Source organism: Mus caroli, unplaced genomic scaffold (assembly GCF_978045245.1).
Source record: "Mus caroli unplaced genomic scaffold, Mus_caroli_1 scaffold_5, whole genome shotgun sequence".
Classification (NCBI taxonomy): domain Eukaryota; kingdom Metazoa; phylum Chordata; class Mammalia; order Rodentia; family Muridae; genus Mus; species Mus caroli.
The window spans coordinates 128,194,393-128,209,367 of record NW_028227260.1 but is presented as its reverse complement, the minus strand read 5'-3'; the positions used below and the strand labels follow the sequence as shown (position 1 = coordinate 128,209,367).

Below are 14,975 nucleotides of genomic sequence, written 5' to 3'. Positions count from 1 at the left end.
TCTAGGTGTTGACATTGAGTGTCTTAGCTATCTGTCTCCACATTATTTTTTGAAACAGGGTCTCTCACTGAACCTGGAGAGTTCTCTCTCATTAATTCAGTTCGATTGACTATGGAACCTCTGGGGTATGCCTATCTCTGTCTTCCCAGCACTGGGTTACAGATGCATTACTGCTGCACTCATGCTTGTGTTGCAGGCACATCTAACGGCCTTACTTGATTTCACAGTGATACAGGATGTAAGGTGGTTATCAAGGGGAAAAAAGATGGTTGTCGGAAAGAATAGTCTAGATGTTGGATTGTCAGGTTGTATTGAAGAGAGAGCTTACCAAGGACAAAGCAAAGGAGGCTAAAGGAGCTACTCCTTCATCTATGCTGTTGACTCTAGAAAGCTTTACGCAACTCAACCAGACTCGAATTCCCCCACCCCATGTTTCTAGTGCCACCTGTCCTGTCAAAGCTATCAGATTTGACACTCCTTACTATTGTTGGTGTTTGTTAAATTGCTGCTTTTGTCTTAATATACTCTGAAGGCAGAGAAAATAATGTCTTTCTCATCACTGTGTCCCCTGCACTTAGAACTGCCTCTAAAGCACCAGAGATGTTTAACAGGTATTTCTTGATGGGATGGTCTCACAGGCTAGTAAGGAATAGAGCAGATGATGCGAACTAATCTCTCAGACTCAAGCTCTTAACCCTAGTGAAGACAGGGGGATTAAGAGTATTGGCAAAAGAGCCATTTGAATGGTCTACCATTGATTGGTCTAAATTATTTGGAATGGAACTGCCAACCAAATAATCAGAAAATTGGAAGACACTAAGGCTGGGCTTCATGGTACAGTGCTTGCCTAAACATACACAAAGCCCCAGGCACATTCTCCACACTGCTGCGAACAAAGAGAACAAAAACTGATGTAACAATGGCAATCAAGAAAGCATTTGGCGCACGCCTTTAATCCCAGCACTTGGGAGGCAGAGGCAGGTGGATTTCTGAGTTAGAGGCCAGCCTGGTCTACAAAGTGAGTTCCAGGACAGCCAGGTCTACACAGAGAAACCCTGTCTGGAAAAACAAAAAACAAAAAAACAAAAAACAAGAAAGAAAGAAAGAAAGAAAGAAAGAAAGAAAGAAAGAAAGAAAGAAAGAAAGAAAGAAAGAAAGAAAGAAAAGCAAGCAAGCATTGAAGCTAGGCTTGTGTACATGTATAGTGGTGTGTGCCTTAATCCCAGTGCTCAAGAGGCAGAAACAGGTAGATTTCTGTAAGTTTGAGGCAAGTATGATATACATAGCAATTTCCAGGCTAGATAGGCTGTATAATGAGACCCTATTTCAAACAAACAAAGACACATGCACAGACAACCAACCAACCAATGACCCTGAGAGATAATTGTGGTAAGATATTTGAGGTGGAAATAGTACTTTAGGAGATAACAAGAATCTGGATATGGCACAGAGGAAAATAGCCAAATTCCAAGGTCCTTAGATATAAGGAGCAGTGGCAGGAAGTGATTTCCCAACAGTGACTTAAAGGGGTATAAGTAGATACCAGTCAGAGGAGGATGAACCTACAAGACTCTAGAACACCTTCCTCTTCCTGGACTTGGAATATCTCTGAGTGTGACATCCCAGAGGGATAGCTGAGTGTCAGTGAAAAGTAGAAGTTGGAGAAAGATTCTGCAGAGATGTTCTGAATGTGGTAGAGTTGTTAGTAAAGAAATAAGGATTCTAATGGCAAAACAGAACAGACTTTCTCCATTGTCCATTTCAGTAAATCAGAATGGAAGTTTGGGAATCCAACGGATAGTAATCTTGATTGCTTGAGGAAACTGGGTCCCGAAAACTATGGTCCCAATAATTGCTTAGGCAGGTGCAGTGTTAGCACCCACCTTTAATCCCAGCACTCAGGAGGCAGAGGCAGGTAGATCCTTGTGAATTGGAGGCCAGCCTGGTCTACAGAGTAAGTTCCAGGACAGCCAGGGCTACACAGAGAAACATTAACCTTCCCCACCCCACCCCCCAAAATCCCAGTAATTACTTAGAAACAATTTCTTTTTTTTTTTCTTTTCTTTTTTCTTTCTTTCTTTCTTTTTTTTTTTTTTGAGTCAGGGTTTCTCTGTATAACCCTGGCTGTCCTGGCACTCACTTTGTAGACCAGGCTGGCCTCAAACCCAGAAATCCGCCTGCCTCTGCCTCCCGAGTGCTGGGATTAAAGGCATATGCCAGCACACCTGGCTTAGAAACAATTTCTTAAGGATGGTTTTGGTCAAAAACTAATTCTTCTCATTGAGGTGACAACATAGGTTTGGAGGCTTTTTTTTTTTTTTTTTTTTTGAAAAATTGGCGGTCATGAAATGTTCTACAATTAGATAGTGGTGAATAGCCTAAAAATCAATAAATTGTACACTTTTAAATGGTGAATATTATATCACAGTAGTTTTTCATAACTTACTCATATCTACCTCTTGTGTATATGTATGCAACTATACCAGGTAGTACATCTGGATGTAAGAGGCAACATGGTGAAACTTAATGATGGCTCTCAGATTACCTTTGAAAAGTGCTTGATTGCAACGGGTGAGTATTTCTAGAGGTGTGGCTGTCTTCTCTACTATGGTAACTCACTCAAGCTTTAGAGTCTATCTTTCTCTTGAAAAGATGGTACAATTTATTTTTCTTAAGAAATCTGATGTCCAGAATCTCTAATGTAGATATCTGGTTAATTTCAGTGTGTGATGTTTTATTTATTTGCAATTTTTATAATAAAGCTTATTAAAAGAAGAAGTGGCTGTTATCTTCATGAGTTTCTGGCCAACCTGATCTACATAACAGCCTGTCTCAAAAAATGGACAGAGAGAGACAAACATACATACACACACCATGGAAAAAGGAAATAAGGCTCTCTGGCTTGGCTAGTCATTGAGGCAAGGTCCCCTAAGAGGAGACTCAGCTTTCCTTCTTAAAGGAAATTGATAAGAAGCCAGCTGTGAGGCAAACCGTGTTATCTGTTAGTCACTCCATGGTAATATTAGCAGCAGCAGCCACAGCAACCACTACCACCAAGACTACTGCTGTGACAGCCAGCATACTTAGGCACGGTCACAGCAGAGAGCTCCCACTTGTCAGGCTAAAGGACTTTTCTTTCTTATTATTTCCAGGAGGCACTCCAAGAAGTCTGTCTGCCATCGATAGGGCTGGAGCAGAGGTGAAGAGTAGAACAACACTTTTCAGAAAGGTAATGGCTTTAGTGGGCTTTTGTGTATGTTGTTTTGAAGAGGTAACATACTTTTGTGGTCCCCAAGTTCTCCCTCCAATTGAGATCCAAGTTCTTTTGGTAGCTCTTCCCCACTCTTGCTATCTGGCTTTGGAGCAAGTCACTTCTCCTTGTACCTCTGATACTTCACTCAAGGGTTCTGTGCTTCTAGGAGAGAACTACATTTGGTTTCCACTGCTTGCTATAGTTCTGATTGCCCTTCCACAGTTGTTTTCTCTCTCTCATGTTTGATCCACCAGAACTCTTTTCGGTTTCTTGGCATTTTTCATTACAAGTACTTTGTGAAGACTTTGGTGTAAACGATTGAGTATACCAGGACAAAGGAAAGGAGATTGTTTGCTTCTTCACCCCATGCCGTGCTGGAATTTTCTATCTACACTTAGGGATATTGGATGAAGTTTGTATGTTCTTGATTGTTAACGCTGAATAATTCTTTGTGTGGGAGATCGCTTTTTGCTTTGTGGGATGTTGGCAACATCACTGGCTTCTCCACTAGAGACTAGGAGCATCTTGTCCTGGCAGCCAAAATGTGTCTGGATACTGCCACATACTCACCTTGGACTAGGGAGAAAACCTGATATCAGTTGACAACCACTGTTGCTAGAAGGAATGTTACAATTGAGAAAGATATTCACATTAATAACATAGAGGGTGTAATTGAGCCACTTTGTACAAAATATTATGTGCAAATGTCTGTGGCAGTAAATTTAGAGGAAAATATCTTCTTGGATTATTATCTTATGCCCCTTTGGGAAATCAGTGGACTAAACTGGTATGATCCTGCAGATTGGAGATTTTAGAGCCTTGGAGAAGATCTCTCGGGAGGTCAAGTCAATTACAGTTATCGGTGGAGGCTTCCTTGGGAGTGAACTGGCCTGTGCTCTTGGCAGAAAGTGTGAGTATTGACAACTGTTCTCAGCTGTCTTTCTCTAGTCACATATCACACATCTTGGTAAACTGTCACAAATTCCAGAAATATATTTGCCAGGAGTTGGAGTCTGATCAGTGTTTATGAAATGAGTGCAGCCATGTTTGAACATGCTTATAATTCCAGAAATCAGGAAATAGAAACAGCAGGATTGTGAGTTAGATTTTTGACTGGCTTGCATAATGAGTTCAAGGCTAGTCTGGGATTATAAAGCAAACCTACTCTCACCCCACTCCTCCCCCAAAAAGTATTTTATAGAATTAAAAAGCTAAGTACTAAGATTAGATCAAGGGTTTCTATCTACTTAGTTTCTATTGCTGTGATAGAGATCATGGCGAAAAGCAAGTTGAGGTGGGAAACGTTTATTTGGCTTATGTTTCTACATCAACGTTCATCACTGAGAGAAGTCAGACAGGAGCCTGGAGGCAGGAGCTTTCTTATGGAACCCAAGACCACCTGTCCGAAGATGGTACATCCCACAGTGTGCTGGGCCCACCCACACCAATCATTCATCAAAAAAGGTCCTACACACTTGCCTACATACCATTTGATGGAGGCATTTTCTCAATTGAGGTTCCTCTTCCCACATAACTCCAGCTTTTGTCAAGTTGACAGAAAAGAAACGCAGTAAGAACAGTCCCTCAGTGACCAGAAAACTGTCACCTAAATAACTTTACAATAGGGCCTTCTTTCCTTTCCTGTACCTTCTCGGCCAAGACTTTTTAGAAATCAAGTATTTAAAGATGTGGGTTAGTAAGATGAAAAGGTCCATGGGAACTAAAGAACTGTATGGAATATGATGGTTCCCAGATAAACAGCTCTATGGGTTCTGGTTTGAATGTTTCATGGCCACTGTGTTTCTATCTTAAATAATATTTATTTGTTTCTTTGGTGGGGATGGGGGTGGGATTATGTGAATGCACATGCTAAACGCTGGATATCTTCCTAGGCGAGTGCTTCCTATTCAGAGCTTGAAAAGCCCTGATGTAAGCCTCAGGTGGCCACAGGAGTAGATGGATATGTACTACATTCACAGTTGGTACCTTAATCCAGGGACACAAGTGCTGACACCTCTGTGTTTGCCTGAAGAAGCACAGCCATTATGGCTGTCTTGCCCTAGTGCCTCACAGGCAGGAGCTGTGGCCTCAGAATTGACTAACTGTCCTTTGCCTCCCTCCTGTCTGCCTGGGATTGGCTTTTCCCTTCTTCTCTAACTAGCTCCTCTTCTTCCCAGCTCAAGCCTCGGGCATAGAAGTGATCCAGCTGTTCCCTGAGAAAGGAAATATGGGGAAGATCCTTCCTCAATACCTCAGCAACTGGACCATGGAAAAAGTCAAACGAGGTAGAAAGACTCTCCATAGCTGCTCTTTCTTTTGAGAGTAAACTAAAAGCAAAGTTAGCTTTTGTGGGGGAACCCCCTTGACATAATTCCTGACACCTGGCAGAGGAAATGTTTCACTGTTGCTCAGTCAGACAAGGTCACAAGCATTCGGAATGTGAGGCACCACATTCCCAGACATGCTAAAAATGGAGTGTGTGTGGAGGTTCTTGTGGTTGGTTCCTCAAAACTGCCTGCATCTGAGGCTGTCTGGTTTTTTACCACACAGGAGGCCTCCAGCCAGCCTCCTTACTTTTCACAGAGCTCCCAGGCTTGTGAGTTCAGTTTGGGTCTCATTTCGTTTACAGAGGGAGTGAAAGTGATGCCCAATGCAATTGTACAATCAGTTGGAGTCAGCGGTGGCAGGTTACTCATTAAGCTGAAAGATGGAAGGAAGGTAAGGAAGACGAGAGGTAAGAAGGAAGAGACAGAATGCCAGAAGGCCTTCCAGTTCTTCCTTTCCGTTCCCTTATTGTCATTCCTTTACTTGACATCATTGATTTGTTTCCTTAGCAGCCACCATTAACATCTGCCAGTTCTCTGAGTTAACCAGCCCGCTGTCAAAATAGAATAATGAGAACTAGAGTGGACACAATGTAAACTGTTCTCCCTTGGCCTCTTCTAAACTGTGTTAGTCTTTAGTCCTTCCTAGGATAGCAGATTTCTGTCTAGGTGCTATAGAATATTAATGGGGCTTGGGGGTTCTTATAGAGCTTAAAGTCTCTTTACTGAAAGTAAGTTACCCTATGATTATTTTTGAAGCTCTAATACTTTATTTATTTAGTTTTCTTTATTTTTCTTTTTTCTTTGTTTTGAACAGCAGTTCCTTGCATGCTACAAAAGCATTCTACCACTGAGCTGAGCTACCCCCCCCCAGACCCTTGATAGAAAAAGCCTGCGTTATTGGGCTCCTGAGGACATTACCTTTCTGAAAGTCTGATTTTTAAATGATGTGATATACTAACGTTGTGATGTGAAGGAGATCATCAACCAAATCCCTTTTTCCTTTCAGGTAGAAACTGACCACATAGTGACAGCTGTGGGCCTAGAGCCCAATGTTGAGTTGGCCAAGACTGGCGGACTGGAAATAGATTCCGATTTTGGTGGCTTCCGGGTAAATGCAGAACTCCAAGCACGTTCTAACATCTGGGTGGTAAGTGTGCTACAGCCTAACCCAGTGTGATTCATTGCTCCTAGCCTGGAGGTAAGTCTGGCCAAGTGCTAAAGCTCAGTAGGAAAGAAGAAAAGCAAGCAAGCAAGCAAAGCCAGTTCAGAACAGCTTAACCAAATAGAGTCAACGTGTTTGATGGCCGCAGAGAAACACTAGAAACTTGTGAGGTGCTTGTATTCGAAGAGCACCTATGGCCCCATCTGCAAGCTATGGCAGAGTGACAAGGGCAATGTGGATGGCTATGGGAACAGAACTCTTAACAATTCTGTAGTTCCAGCTTTCAGACAGACCTCCTGTTCCCATAGCTCAGCGTCCAGAGAATGTAGGGTGAAGCACTTTCCCAATGTGTTCCCTAGAAAGGAAAGCTATTCTGTTTTCATTTTCCTTGAGTACTATTTGCAGCTATTCTTAAAACCTATTATGACAAAACCAAGACTTTCATATGTAGAAACTATGAGGTAACTTCCCCCTTGCTAGAACACTGCAATGTATTGTTCGGTTATGGATTCTGTAACTAAGGCCATAAGTGCTGGGAAGGGATATTTTCCTCCTCCGGTGTCTGGGATTTTTTTTTTGCCTATTGTACTATGTATTCATTGTAGAAAACACAGACAAGAAAGAGAAAGGGGGGTCAGTCACCTCTAGCAACCAGAAATGTTGTAGTTTATTTCCTTCCCTTTGTTTTCTTGAGCAAAGGGTTTTTCCCCTTCATTTTATGTGGTTGAAGTGAACCGACTATATCTAAACATTTGTATTCTATTTTTCACTTAACATTGTAAAAGCAAGCGTTTTCAGACTTGTTGCTCAGCCTCATTAAGCAGTTTAATGATTGCGTAATAGCCTATTAAATGGACTCACAGTTCACTTCGCTGTTGCTCACCTACTGGATTTTTAGGTTGCTGTGGGGGAGTCTGAATAGCTCTAAAAAATGAACAAGAGTTGGAGAACTCCGATACCACGTTGTGCATGAAGCTGGCCCTATTCACCCCTCGCTGAGGGTTCTCTGAAGCACTTAGCTTGTTGAATCTTTACCTCTTCTAGGGCATGGGACTTGTTTACATTGCCGTGTCCTTAAGATCAATGCTGTGTCTTGCCTGTACGAGGGTCTACACTCCCTGTAGGAAAGGCTCGTGCCACTTTTATCTCCCCAGCCCATGTTAAGAACCCAGCTTTTGTAAATAATAAATACTGCATAAGCACGTAGTGACTGACTACTGACTAGTGACAAAACTTCTCTTAGGAAAGATTTCTAGGCATCTGCTTTCCACATAGAGAAAAGAGTATTCCAGGGTGAATATGGTGGTGAAGGCTTATCCCAACACTAGGGAGACTGAGACAGGAGAATCATTAGTTTGAGACCAGCCTGTGCTATATAGAAACCCTGTCTGGAAAATAATGAGAAGAGCATTCTTCAGCACTCCATTAGTAATTAGCCCATCTGCTATAACAACAAAATAGGGAGAAATAGGCATACATGAAGGAAGGGGGAGTTAGGATAGTTTGTTTTCTTTAAAAATGCAATCTCACTTGTTTAGAAATGAGTCTAGCTTATAGATAAAAAATATTAACATTGCAAGGTCCTTTGGGGCCCAAAGTTTATATTCTGCCTTTAACTTGTTTTTGTTTTTTTTTGTGTGTGTGTGTTTTTAATACGTTGTTTCCATCATTTGTTTTCGAAGGCAGGGGATGCTGCATGCTTCTATGATATAAAGTTGGGTCGAAGGCGAGTAGAGCATCATGATCATGCTGTTGTGAGTGGAAGACTGGCTGGAGAAAACATGACTGGAGCCGCTAAGCCGTACTGGCATCAGTCAATGTTCTGGTAAAGTTTTGTGTCTCGGGGACTTAACTGCTGAGAACTCTGTGTTAATGAGCTCAAAATACAGAGGGTTTTTGTATTTGGTTTGTGATTTGGTTTCCTTCTAGCCCACTTACCTTTGTACAGAAGGGAAAAAGTCCCACCTCATGTCCACACCTTCTGTCTCTAAGGGGTTATTGAATAAAAGTACCGTGTTTGCCAGGCGTAAAATGAGAGGAAATTGAACCAGTGCTTCTAGGAAACTAAGCCTTTGAACGGTACTAGTTGATACAGAAGTATAGCCTTAAGAATAGGCAGTCTTTAGTAGTATCCCTAATGGTCCCAGCATACTTGGGAAAACACAGCCCATTCATGTAAGCTTTAAGAGCAGCAATTTGCCAGGAATATTGCCATGTGCCTTTAGTCTTAGCACTTGGGAAACAGAGGCAGGCAGAGTTGGTTCTGTGAGTTCAAGGCCAGCCTGACTAAGCTGTCCCAGGCTAGCTAGGCCTACCTGGTAAGACTATTTCAGTAATTTTTTTTTTAAATCACATGCATAAGACAGTTGTTTGAACTTTAAAAGGTTAAGAGTGGGCAGTCCTCCCTTCTGGCCTCCATGGGTGACAGGCATGCATACGATAGGCAGTATATAGGCAAAACACCCCAACACATAAGAAGACAAAAGCAAACAAAACAAAACAAAAACCCAACACAAACACAAAAACCATCCTGTATCTAAAAGGAAAAAAGGAAAGAGTGAGCATGATTTATTGGTTAATTGACTAGTAGTAATTAGTACTGAAGAGTCTAAATAAAGTCCTCAAGGCTAACCCTATTTAGTACTCTTTGATCTTGATTTTTAATTAAAAGATAAGGTTAGCCAGAACTGTGCCTAACTATACTCTTAACTATAAGTAGCGAGCTGGGTCAGAAGAACCTCAGGTTTGAGGCTAGTCTGGAGCAATCTAGTAGGATTCTGTCTCATAGTAACGGAATGGGTATATAGTTTAGTGGTAGAACAGTGGATAGGATCCTAGCCTGGTGTCTACTACTATAAAAATATGGAAATATGGGGTACAGAAATAAAAGCCTTAAGGTTTCAGAAGACTAAGTGGTTGATGTTGGAGATATTCACAGCTAATAGAAATACTTTATAGGACAAGCACACGCAGTTTTATGTGTGAACAGCCAAAAAGTAGCAGATTTCTAGGTCAGTGCATACAACACAGTTAGGAAAACTGAGTCTGTAATTATACAGTTATCTGGGCTTACGTATAGATTCTAAGGGTTTGTTGTTGATTCTTCTCTGATGATACTAAATACCTGTTATAGCAAAGAAAGTAAAACATGTTCTTAGATTATAACCCAAAAGCTAGTCCTCAGATAGTCTGTATATTAAGGATGTATATTATAAAGGGAGTCACAGTGAAATGCCAAGTAAAAACTTGTTTGTTGCCAAGCTTATTGATCCCGATCTAATTCCTGGGGTCTGCATGGTAAAGAGAACCCACTCACACATATTGTCTTCTGACCTCTGCATGCACCACACCACATGCATATGTCCATGAATACACACAAGAAAGAAGGAGGAAAAAGGGAAGTCACTCCATGTGAAGACAAGGGGGGAGTACCAATAAGTTAATAAAACCATAATCATTAGATTCCAAATTTCATCAAGTAGGACACATTTTACAATTCCAAAAAGGCAGTGTTAGTGTGAGTTAAAGAAAATCAGAGGGGCTGGAGAGATGGCTCAGCGGTTAAGAGCACTGACTGCTCTTCCGAAGGTCCTAAGTTTAAATCCTAGCAACCATATGGTGGCTCACAACCATCCATAATGAGATCTGATGCCCTCTTCTGGTGTGTCTGAAGACAGCTACAGTGTACTTACATATAATAATAAATAAATATTAAAAAAAAAAGAGAAAATCAGAGAGTATCAAAAGTAGGGAACCTGGGCCAAACAGTGCTGGTACACGTCTATAATCTCAGCACTTGGGAGACAGGAACAGACCTGTGAGTTCAAGGCTAGCCTGGTCTACAGAGCTAGTTCCAAGACAGCCAGTGCTGCACAATGAGATCCTGTCTTGAAAATAAAAAAGGTGGGGACCCATACCATGCCATATGTATTATGGGATTAAAAAAAATCACAAAATTCAGGAAGTTTAAATTATTATTATATGGGTATGATGTGTATAGCAGCTACTTGAGGGAAACCACAGCTATCTGAGGTAATCCTGCTCTCTCATGCATGTCCTCAGATGTCCTGGTAACAGTAAATCTGTTTGCCATTCCTTATGGTCCATTGACAAAATGTCCTCTTTGTTTCCACAGGAGTGATTTGGGTCCTGATGTCGGCTATGAAGCTATTGGTCTGGTGGATAGTAGCTTGCCCACAGTTGGTGTTTTTGCAAAAGCAACTGCACAAGACAACCCAAAATCTGCCACAGAGCAGTCAGGTAAGGAAGCCCAACTACTTCTCTAGGAAGAATGGTGAGAAATAGTAGGCCTGGGTTTTCCTGAACGGGCCAGAGGAAGCTGCCGTTCACAAGCCTCTGTAGTGTGCTTTTTTATAAAAAGTAACCAAACCCTGACTTTCCACTCTTTGCTGCTCTGAGATCCTGGTCAAAGCAGAAACTCAGGTATAGTAGGTATCCTATCCATCCTAAACAGTGGGTAACGTCTTTTTTTTTTTTTTTTTTTTTTTTTTAGGTATTTTCCTCAATTACATTTCCAATGCTATCCCAAAAGTCCCACATACCCACCCACCCCCCAACTGCCCTACCCACCCACTCCCACTTTTTGGCCCTGGTGTTCCCCTGTACTGGGGCATATAAAGTTTGCAAGTCCAATGGGCCTCTCTTTCCAGTGATGGCCAACTAGGCCATCTTTTGATACATATGCAGCTAGAGTCAAGAGCTCCGGGGGGTACTGGTTAGTTCATATTGTTGTTCCACCTATAGGGTTGCAGTTCCCTTTAGCTCCTTGGGTACTTTCTCTAGCTCCTCCATTGGGGGCCCTGTGATCCATCCAATAGCTGACTGTGAGCATCCACTTCTGTGTTTGCTAGGCCCCGGCATAGTCTCACATGAGACAGCTATATCAGGATCCTTTCAGCAAAATCTTGCTAGTGTATGCAATGGTGTCAGCTTTTGGAAGTTGATTATGGGATGGATCACTGGATATGGCAGTCTCTAGGATCCCGCAATACCTCTCCTGGGCATATATCCAGAAGATGTTCCAACTAGTAAGAAAGAAACATGCTCCACTATGTTCATAGCAGCCTTATTTATAATAGCCAGAAGCTGGAAAGAACCCAGATGCCCCTCAACAGAGGAATGGATACAGAAAATGTGGTACATTTACACAATGGAGTACTACTCAGCTATTAAAAAGAATGAATTTATGAAATTCCTAGGCAAATGGTGGGTAACGTCTTGCTCAGTGACTCTAGTTTGTCTCTCGGGGCTGAGAAAATCCAGGTGATGAAGCAAACCAGATTTTTTGTTGTTTAAATTGCCTGTTTCATAATAATCTCAGGACCCAGGTGAGAGCCTCAGCATAGGGCATGCTGCCTTCCCTGGATCCTGGGAAGTAGAGAATTGGGGTAAGGAGTTTTTAAGCTGACTCCCATGCTAGCTGTCTGCTGTGAATGCTAGGGCTGCTTCAGACAGGAGGCCCCGCTCTTGGAGTGGGTGTTCCTCCTACAGGTGTCTCTTTCACTAGCTCCTTGGCCTTATTTCACCACCTTGGTTTGAGTTATTTAACCAGCTCTTTTTGCTGGCTATTTTTCATGGACACATCACTTTTTAAGAAGGATATTATCTGTAAATTCAAGGTCAGAAGCTGGGCGTGGTGGTCCATGCCTTTAATCCCAGCACTCTGGAGGCAGAGGCAGGCAGATTTCTGAGTTCAAGGCCAGCCTGGTCTACAAAGTGAGTTCCAGGACAGCCAGGGCTACACAGAGAAACCCTGTCTCGAAAAACAAACAAACAAACAAACAAGTTCAAGGTCAGCCTGATCTACATGAGACCCTGTCTCAGAAAAGAAGAAAACCCTGAATTCTCTGGTTTATTTAATTCCTAACAATTTTCATTATTTAAATAGCTATATGTGGCTAGTGGCTACTGTTCTGAATCATGGTCCTAGTTTGATTTCTTTTTTTTTAAAGATTTATTTATTTATTATATGTAAGTACACTGTAGCTATCTTCAGACACTCCAGAAAAGGGAATCAGATTTTGTTACGGATGGTTGTGAGCCACCATGTGGTTACTGGGATTTGAACTCGGGACCTTTGGAAGAGTAGTTGGCGCTCTTAACCACTGAGCCATCTCGCCAGCCCCCTAGTTTGATTTCTATTTCTGTGATAAGAGACCATTCCACGTGGAGGGACAGGTTTATTCAGCTTAAATGTCCTGGTCACGATTCATCATTTAGTGAAGCCAACATAGGAACTAAAGCAGACTCCGTGGAGGAAAGATGCTTTTGGGCATGCTCCTCCAAGGCTTAGTTAGCGAATGATACGAGGAAGAACCACCAGCCAGGGGTGGGACCCTCAGTACTTGCTTATGGAAATACTTTTTAGTTTGGAAAGATCCAGAGACCTGGAAATGTCTGTAGCATAAAATGGAAATGAAGTAGTAAAATAAGAAAGTATGAGGTGGGCTGGAGAGATGGCTTAGCGGTTAAGAGCACTGACTGCTCTTCCGAAGGTCCTGAGTTCAAATCCCAGCAACCACATGGTGGCTCACATCCATAATGAGATCTGCTGCCCTCTTCTGGGGTGTCTGAGAACAGCTACACTGTACTTACATAAATAAATAAATAAATAAATCTTTTTTTTTAAATGTGTGAGGTGAGGTTCAGCAGTGCCCAGGAGATAGCAAGAAAGACCTGCCTTTGACTCTGTTAATCAGAAGGGGCTAGAGGATACTCTGAGGAATATTGACAAGAAAAAAAAAAAAAACCTATCTAGAAGTAGCTTGAAGCCAATTTCAAAAGAAACTTTCTAGGCTGGGGAAATATCCCAGTTGAGAAAAGTGCTTGCTTTGCAAATAGGAGCTGAGTTCTGTCTCCAGAAACCATATTTTAAAAGGTAGGCAGAGTGGCACATGATTGTAATTCCAGCACTGGGGACTCAGAAACTGGTTTGCTGGGGCTTGCTGGCCAGCCAGTCTAACATTTGGGGAGTTCCAGGCCATTGAGAAAGACTTTCTCTTAAAGAAAAAAGAAAAAAAAAAACCAATCCTGAGGCGATACTTGAGGTTGTCACATGCACATACATGTGTGCACCTGTACACATACATACAAAGACACTTACCTTCTAGAATTTTTCAAGCTCAACATGACTGAACTTTGGTTTTGTGTTTGTGAAATTGGCCACAGGAACTGGTATCCGTTCGGAGAGTGAGACAGAGTCAGAAGCTTCGGAAATCACAATTCCTCCCAGCACCCCTGCAGTCCCACAGGTCCCTGTTGAAGGGGAGGACTATGGCAAAGGTGTCATCTTCTACCTCAGGGACAAAGTTGTGGTGGGGATTGTGCTATGGAACGTCTTTAACCGAATGCCAATTGCAAGGAAGGTAGGTGTGCTTGTCGGTGCCCTTTGAGGAAGACGGAAGTGGGAGTTGCGGGCAGTTGTGGGACCTCAGCAGGTGCCCTGAGATGCATTGTCCACCAAGGTCACATCGTCCTTAGGCAACGGCATAGCCTTGCCTCAGAAACGCTTCTTTTTTTACTTGAAACTTGGCTGGGCTGCCAGAGGGTTGTCAAGCTGCTCATTTGGGGTTAGTAGAGAGCTGCTCCCACAGTCCCCTCCCAGTGTATACCTGGAGACTAGCCCAGTTTGTGGGCCAGGCAGCCCCATTGTGTGGGCCAGGACAGGGCGCACATGGACTGAGTTAAGAACCTATTGTTACTCTATCTCTCAGATCATTAAGGATGGTGAGCAACATGAGGATCTCAACGAAGTAGCTAAACTCTTCAACATTCATGAAGATTGAATCCCAATCGTGGAATACACAAGCACTTTTCCATCCCTGACGGGATGGGTGGATAGAACATTTTTTTATTCAGCATACATTTTCTTTATGTAGGAGCGGGAATCGAACAAGCCTCTGTGAATATTTTCATCTGTATAAATGCACATCACAAATTAAAATCTGATTCTTTTCAATTTGGTTGTTTTATTTTAAAGGGGGTAAGTAGATGAAGCGGGAATGTATACATACCAGCAAGCTAACAGCAGCTACTAGCAAGTGCATGATTTTTCTCAGCTGTGCATTCAGCAGTTGACACTAAATTACTGTCAGCTCTCTAATCTTGTTCCGCCATACCTCTCAGCCCACAGCATGGATTTTACTTTATGTATATGGGTGTTTTGCCTGATCATATATCTGTACAACTTATGCGTCTGGTGCCTGTGGAAGCT

General features: G+C 42.3%; 1 protein-coding gene across 2 annotated transcripts in view; it reads left to right on the top strand.

The window, feature by feature from the left end:
- Aifm1 (apoptosis inducing factor mitochondria associated 1) overlaps nucleotides 1–14,720 on the top strand; it is a 39,934-nt gene extending 25,214 nt beyond the window's left edge. For both annotated transcript variants that reach the window (XM_021153017.2, XM_029473282.2), the window contains exons 7-16: nucleotides 2,487–2,571; nucleotides 3,153–3,229; nucleotides 4,055–4,163; nucleotides 5,431–5,538; nucleotides 5,883–5,971; nucleotides 6,587–6,727; nucleotides 8,425–8,567; nucleotides 10,878–11,002; nucleotides 13,931–14,127; nucleotides 14,476–14,720. In XM_021153017.2, the coding sequence (XP_021008676.1) occupies nucleotides 2,487–2,571; nucleotides 3,153–3,229; nucleotides 4,055–4,163; nucleotides 5,431–5,538; nucleotides 5,883–5,971; nucleotides 6,587–6,727; nucleotides 8,425–8,567; nucleotides 10,878–11,002; nucleotides 13,931–14,127; nucleotides 14,476–14,547 (1,146 nt within the window). In that variant the 3' untranslated portion in view covers nucleotides 14,548–14,720. The remainder of the gene's footprint in view (nucleotides 1–2,486; nucleotides 2,572–3,152; nucleotides 3,230–4,054; nucleotides 4,164–5,430; nucleotides 5,539–5,882; nucleotides 5,972–6,586; nucleotides 6,728–8,424; nucleotides 8,568–10,877; nucleotides 11,003–13,930; nucleotides 14,128–14,475) is intronic.
- Nucleotides 14,721–14,975: the final 255 nt, after the last annotated feature.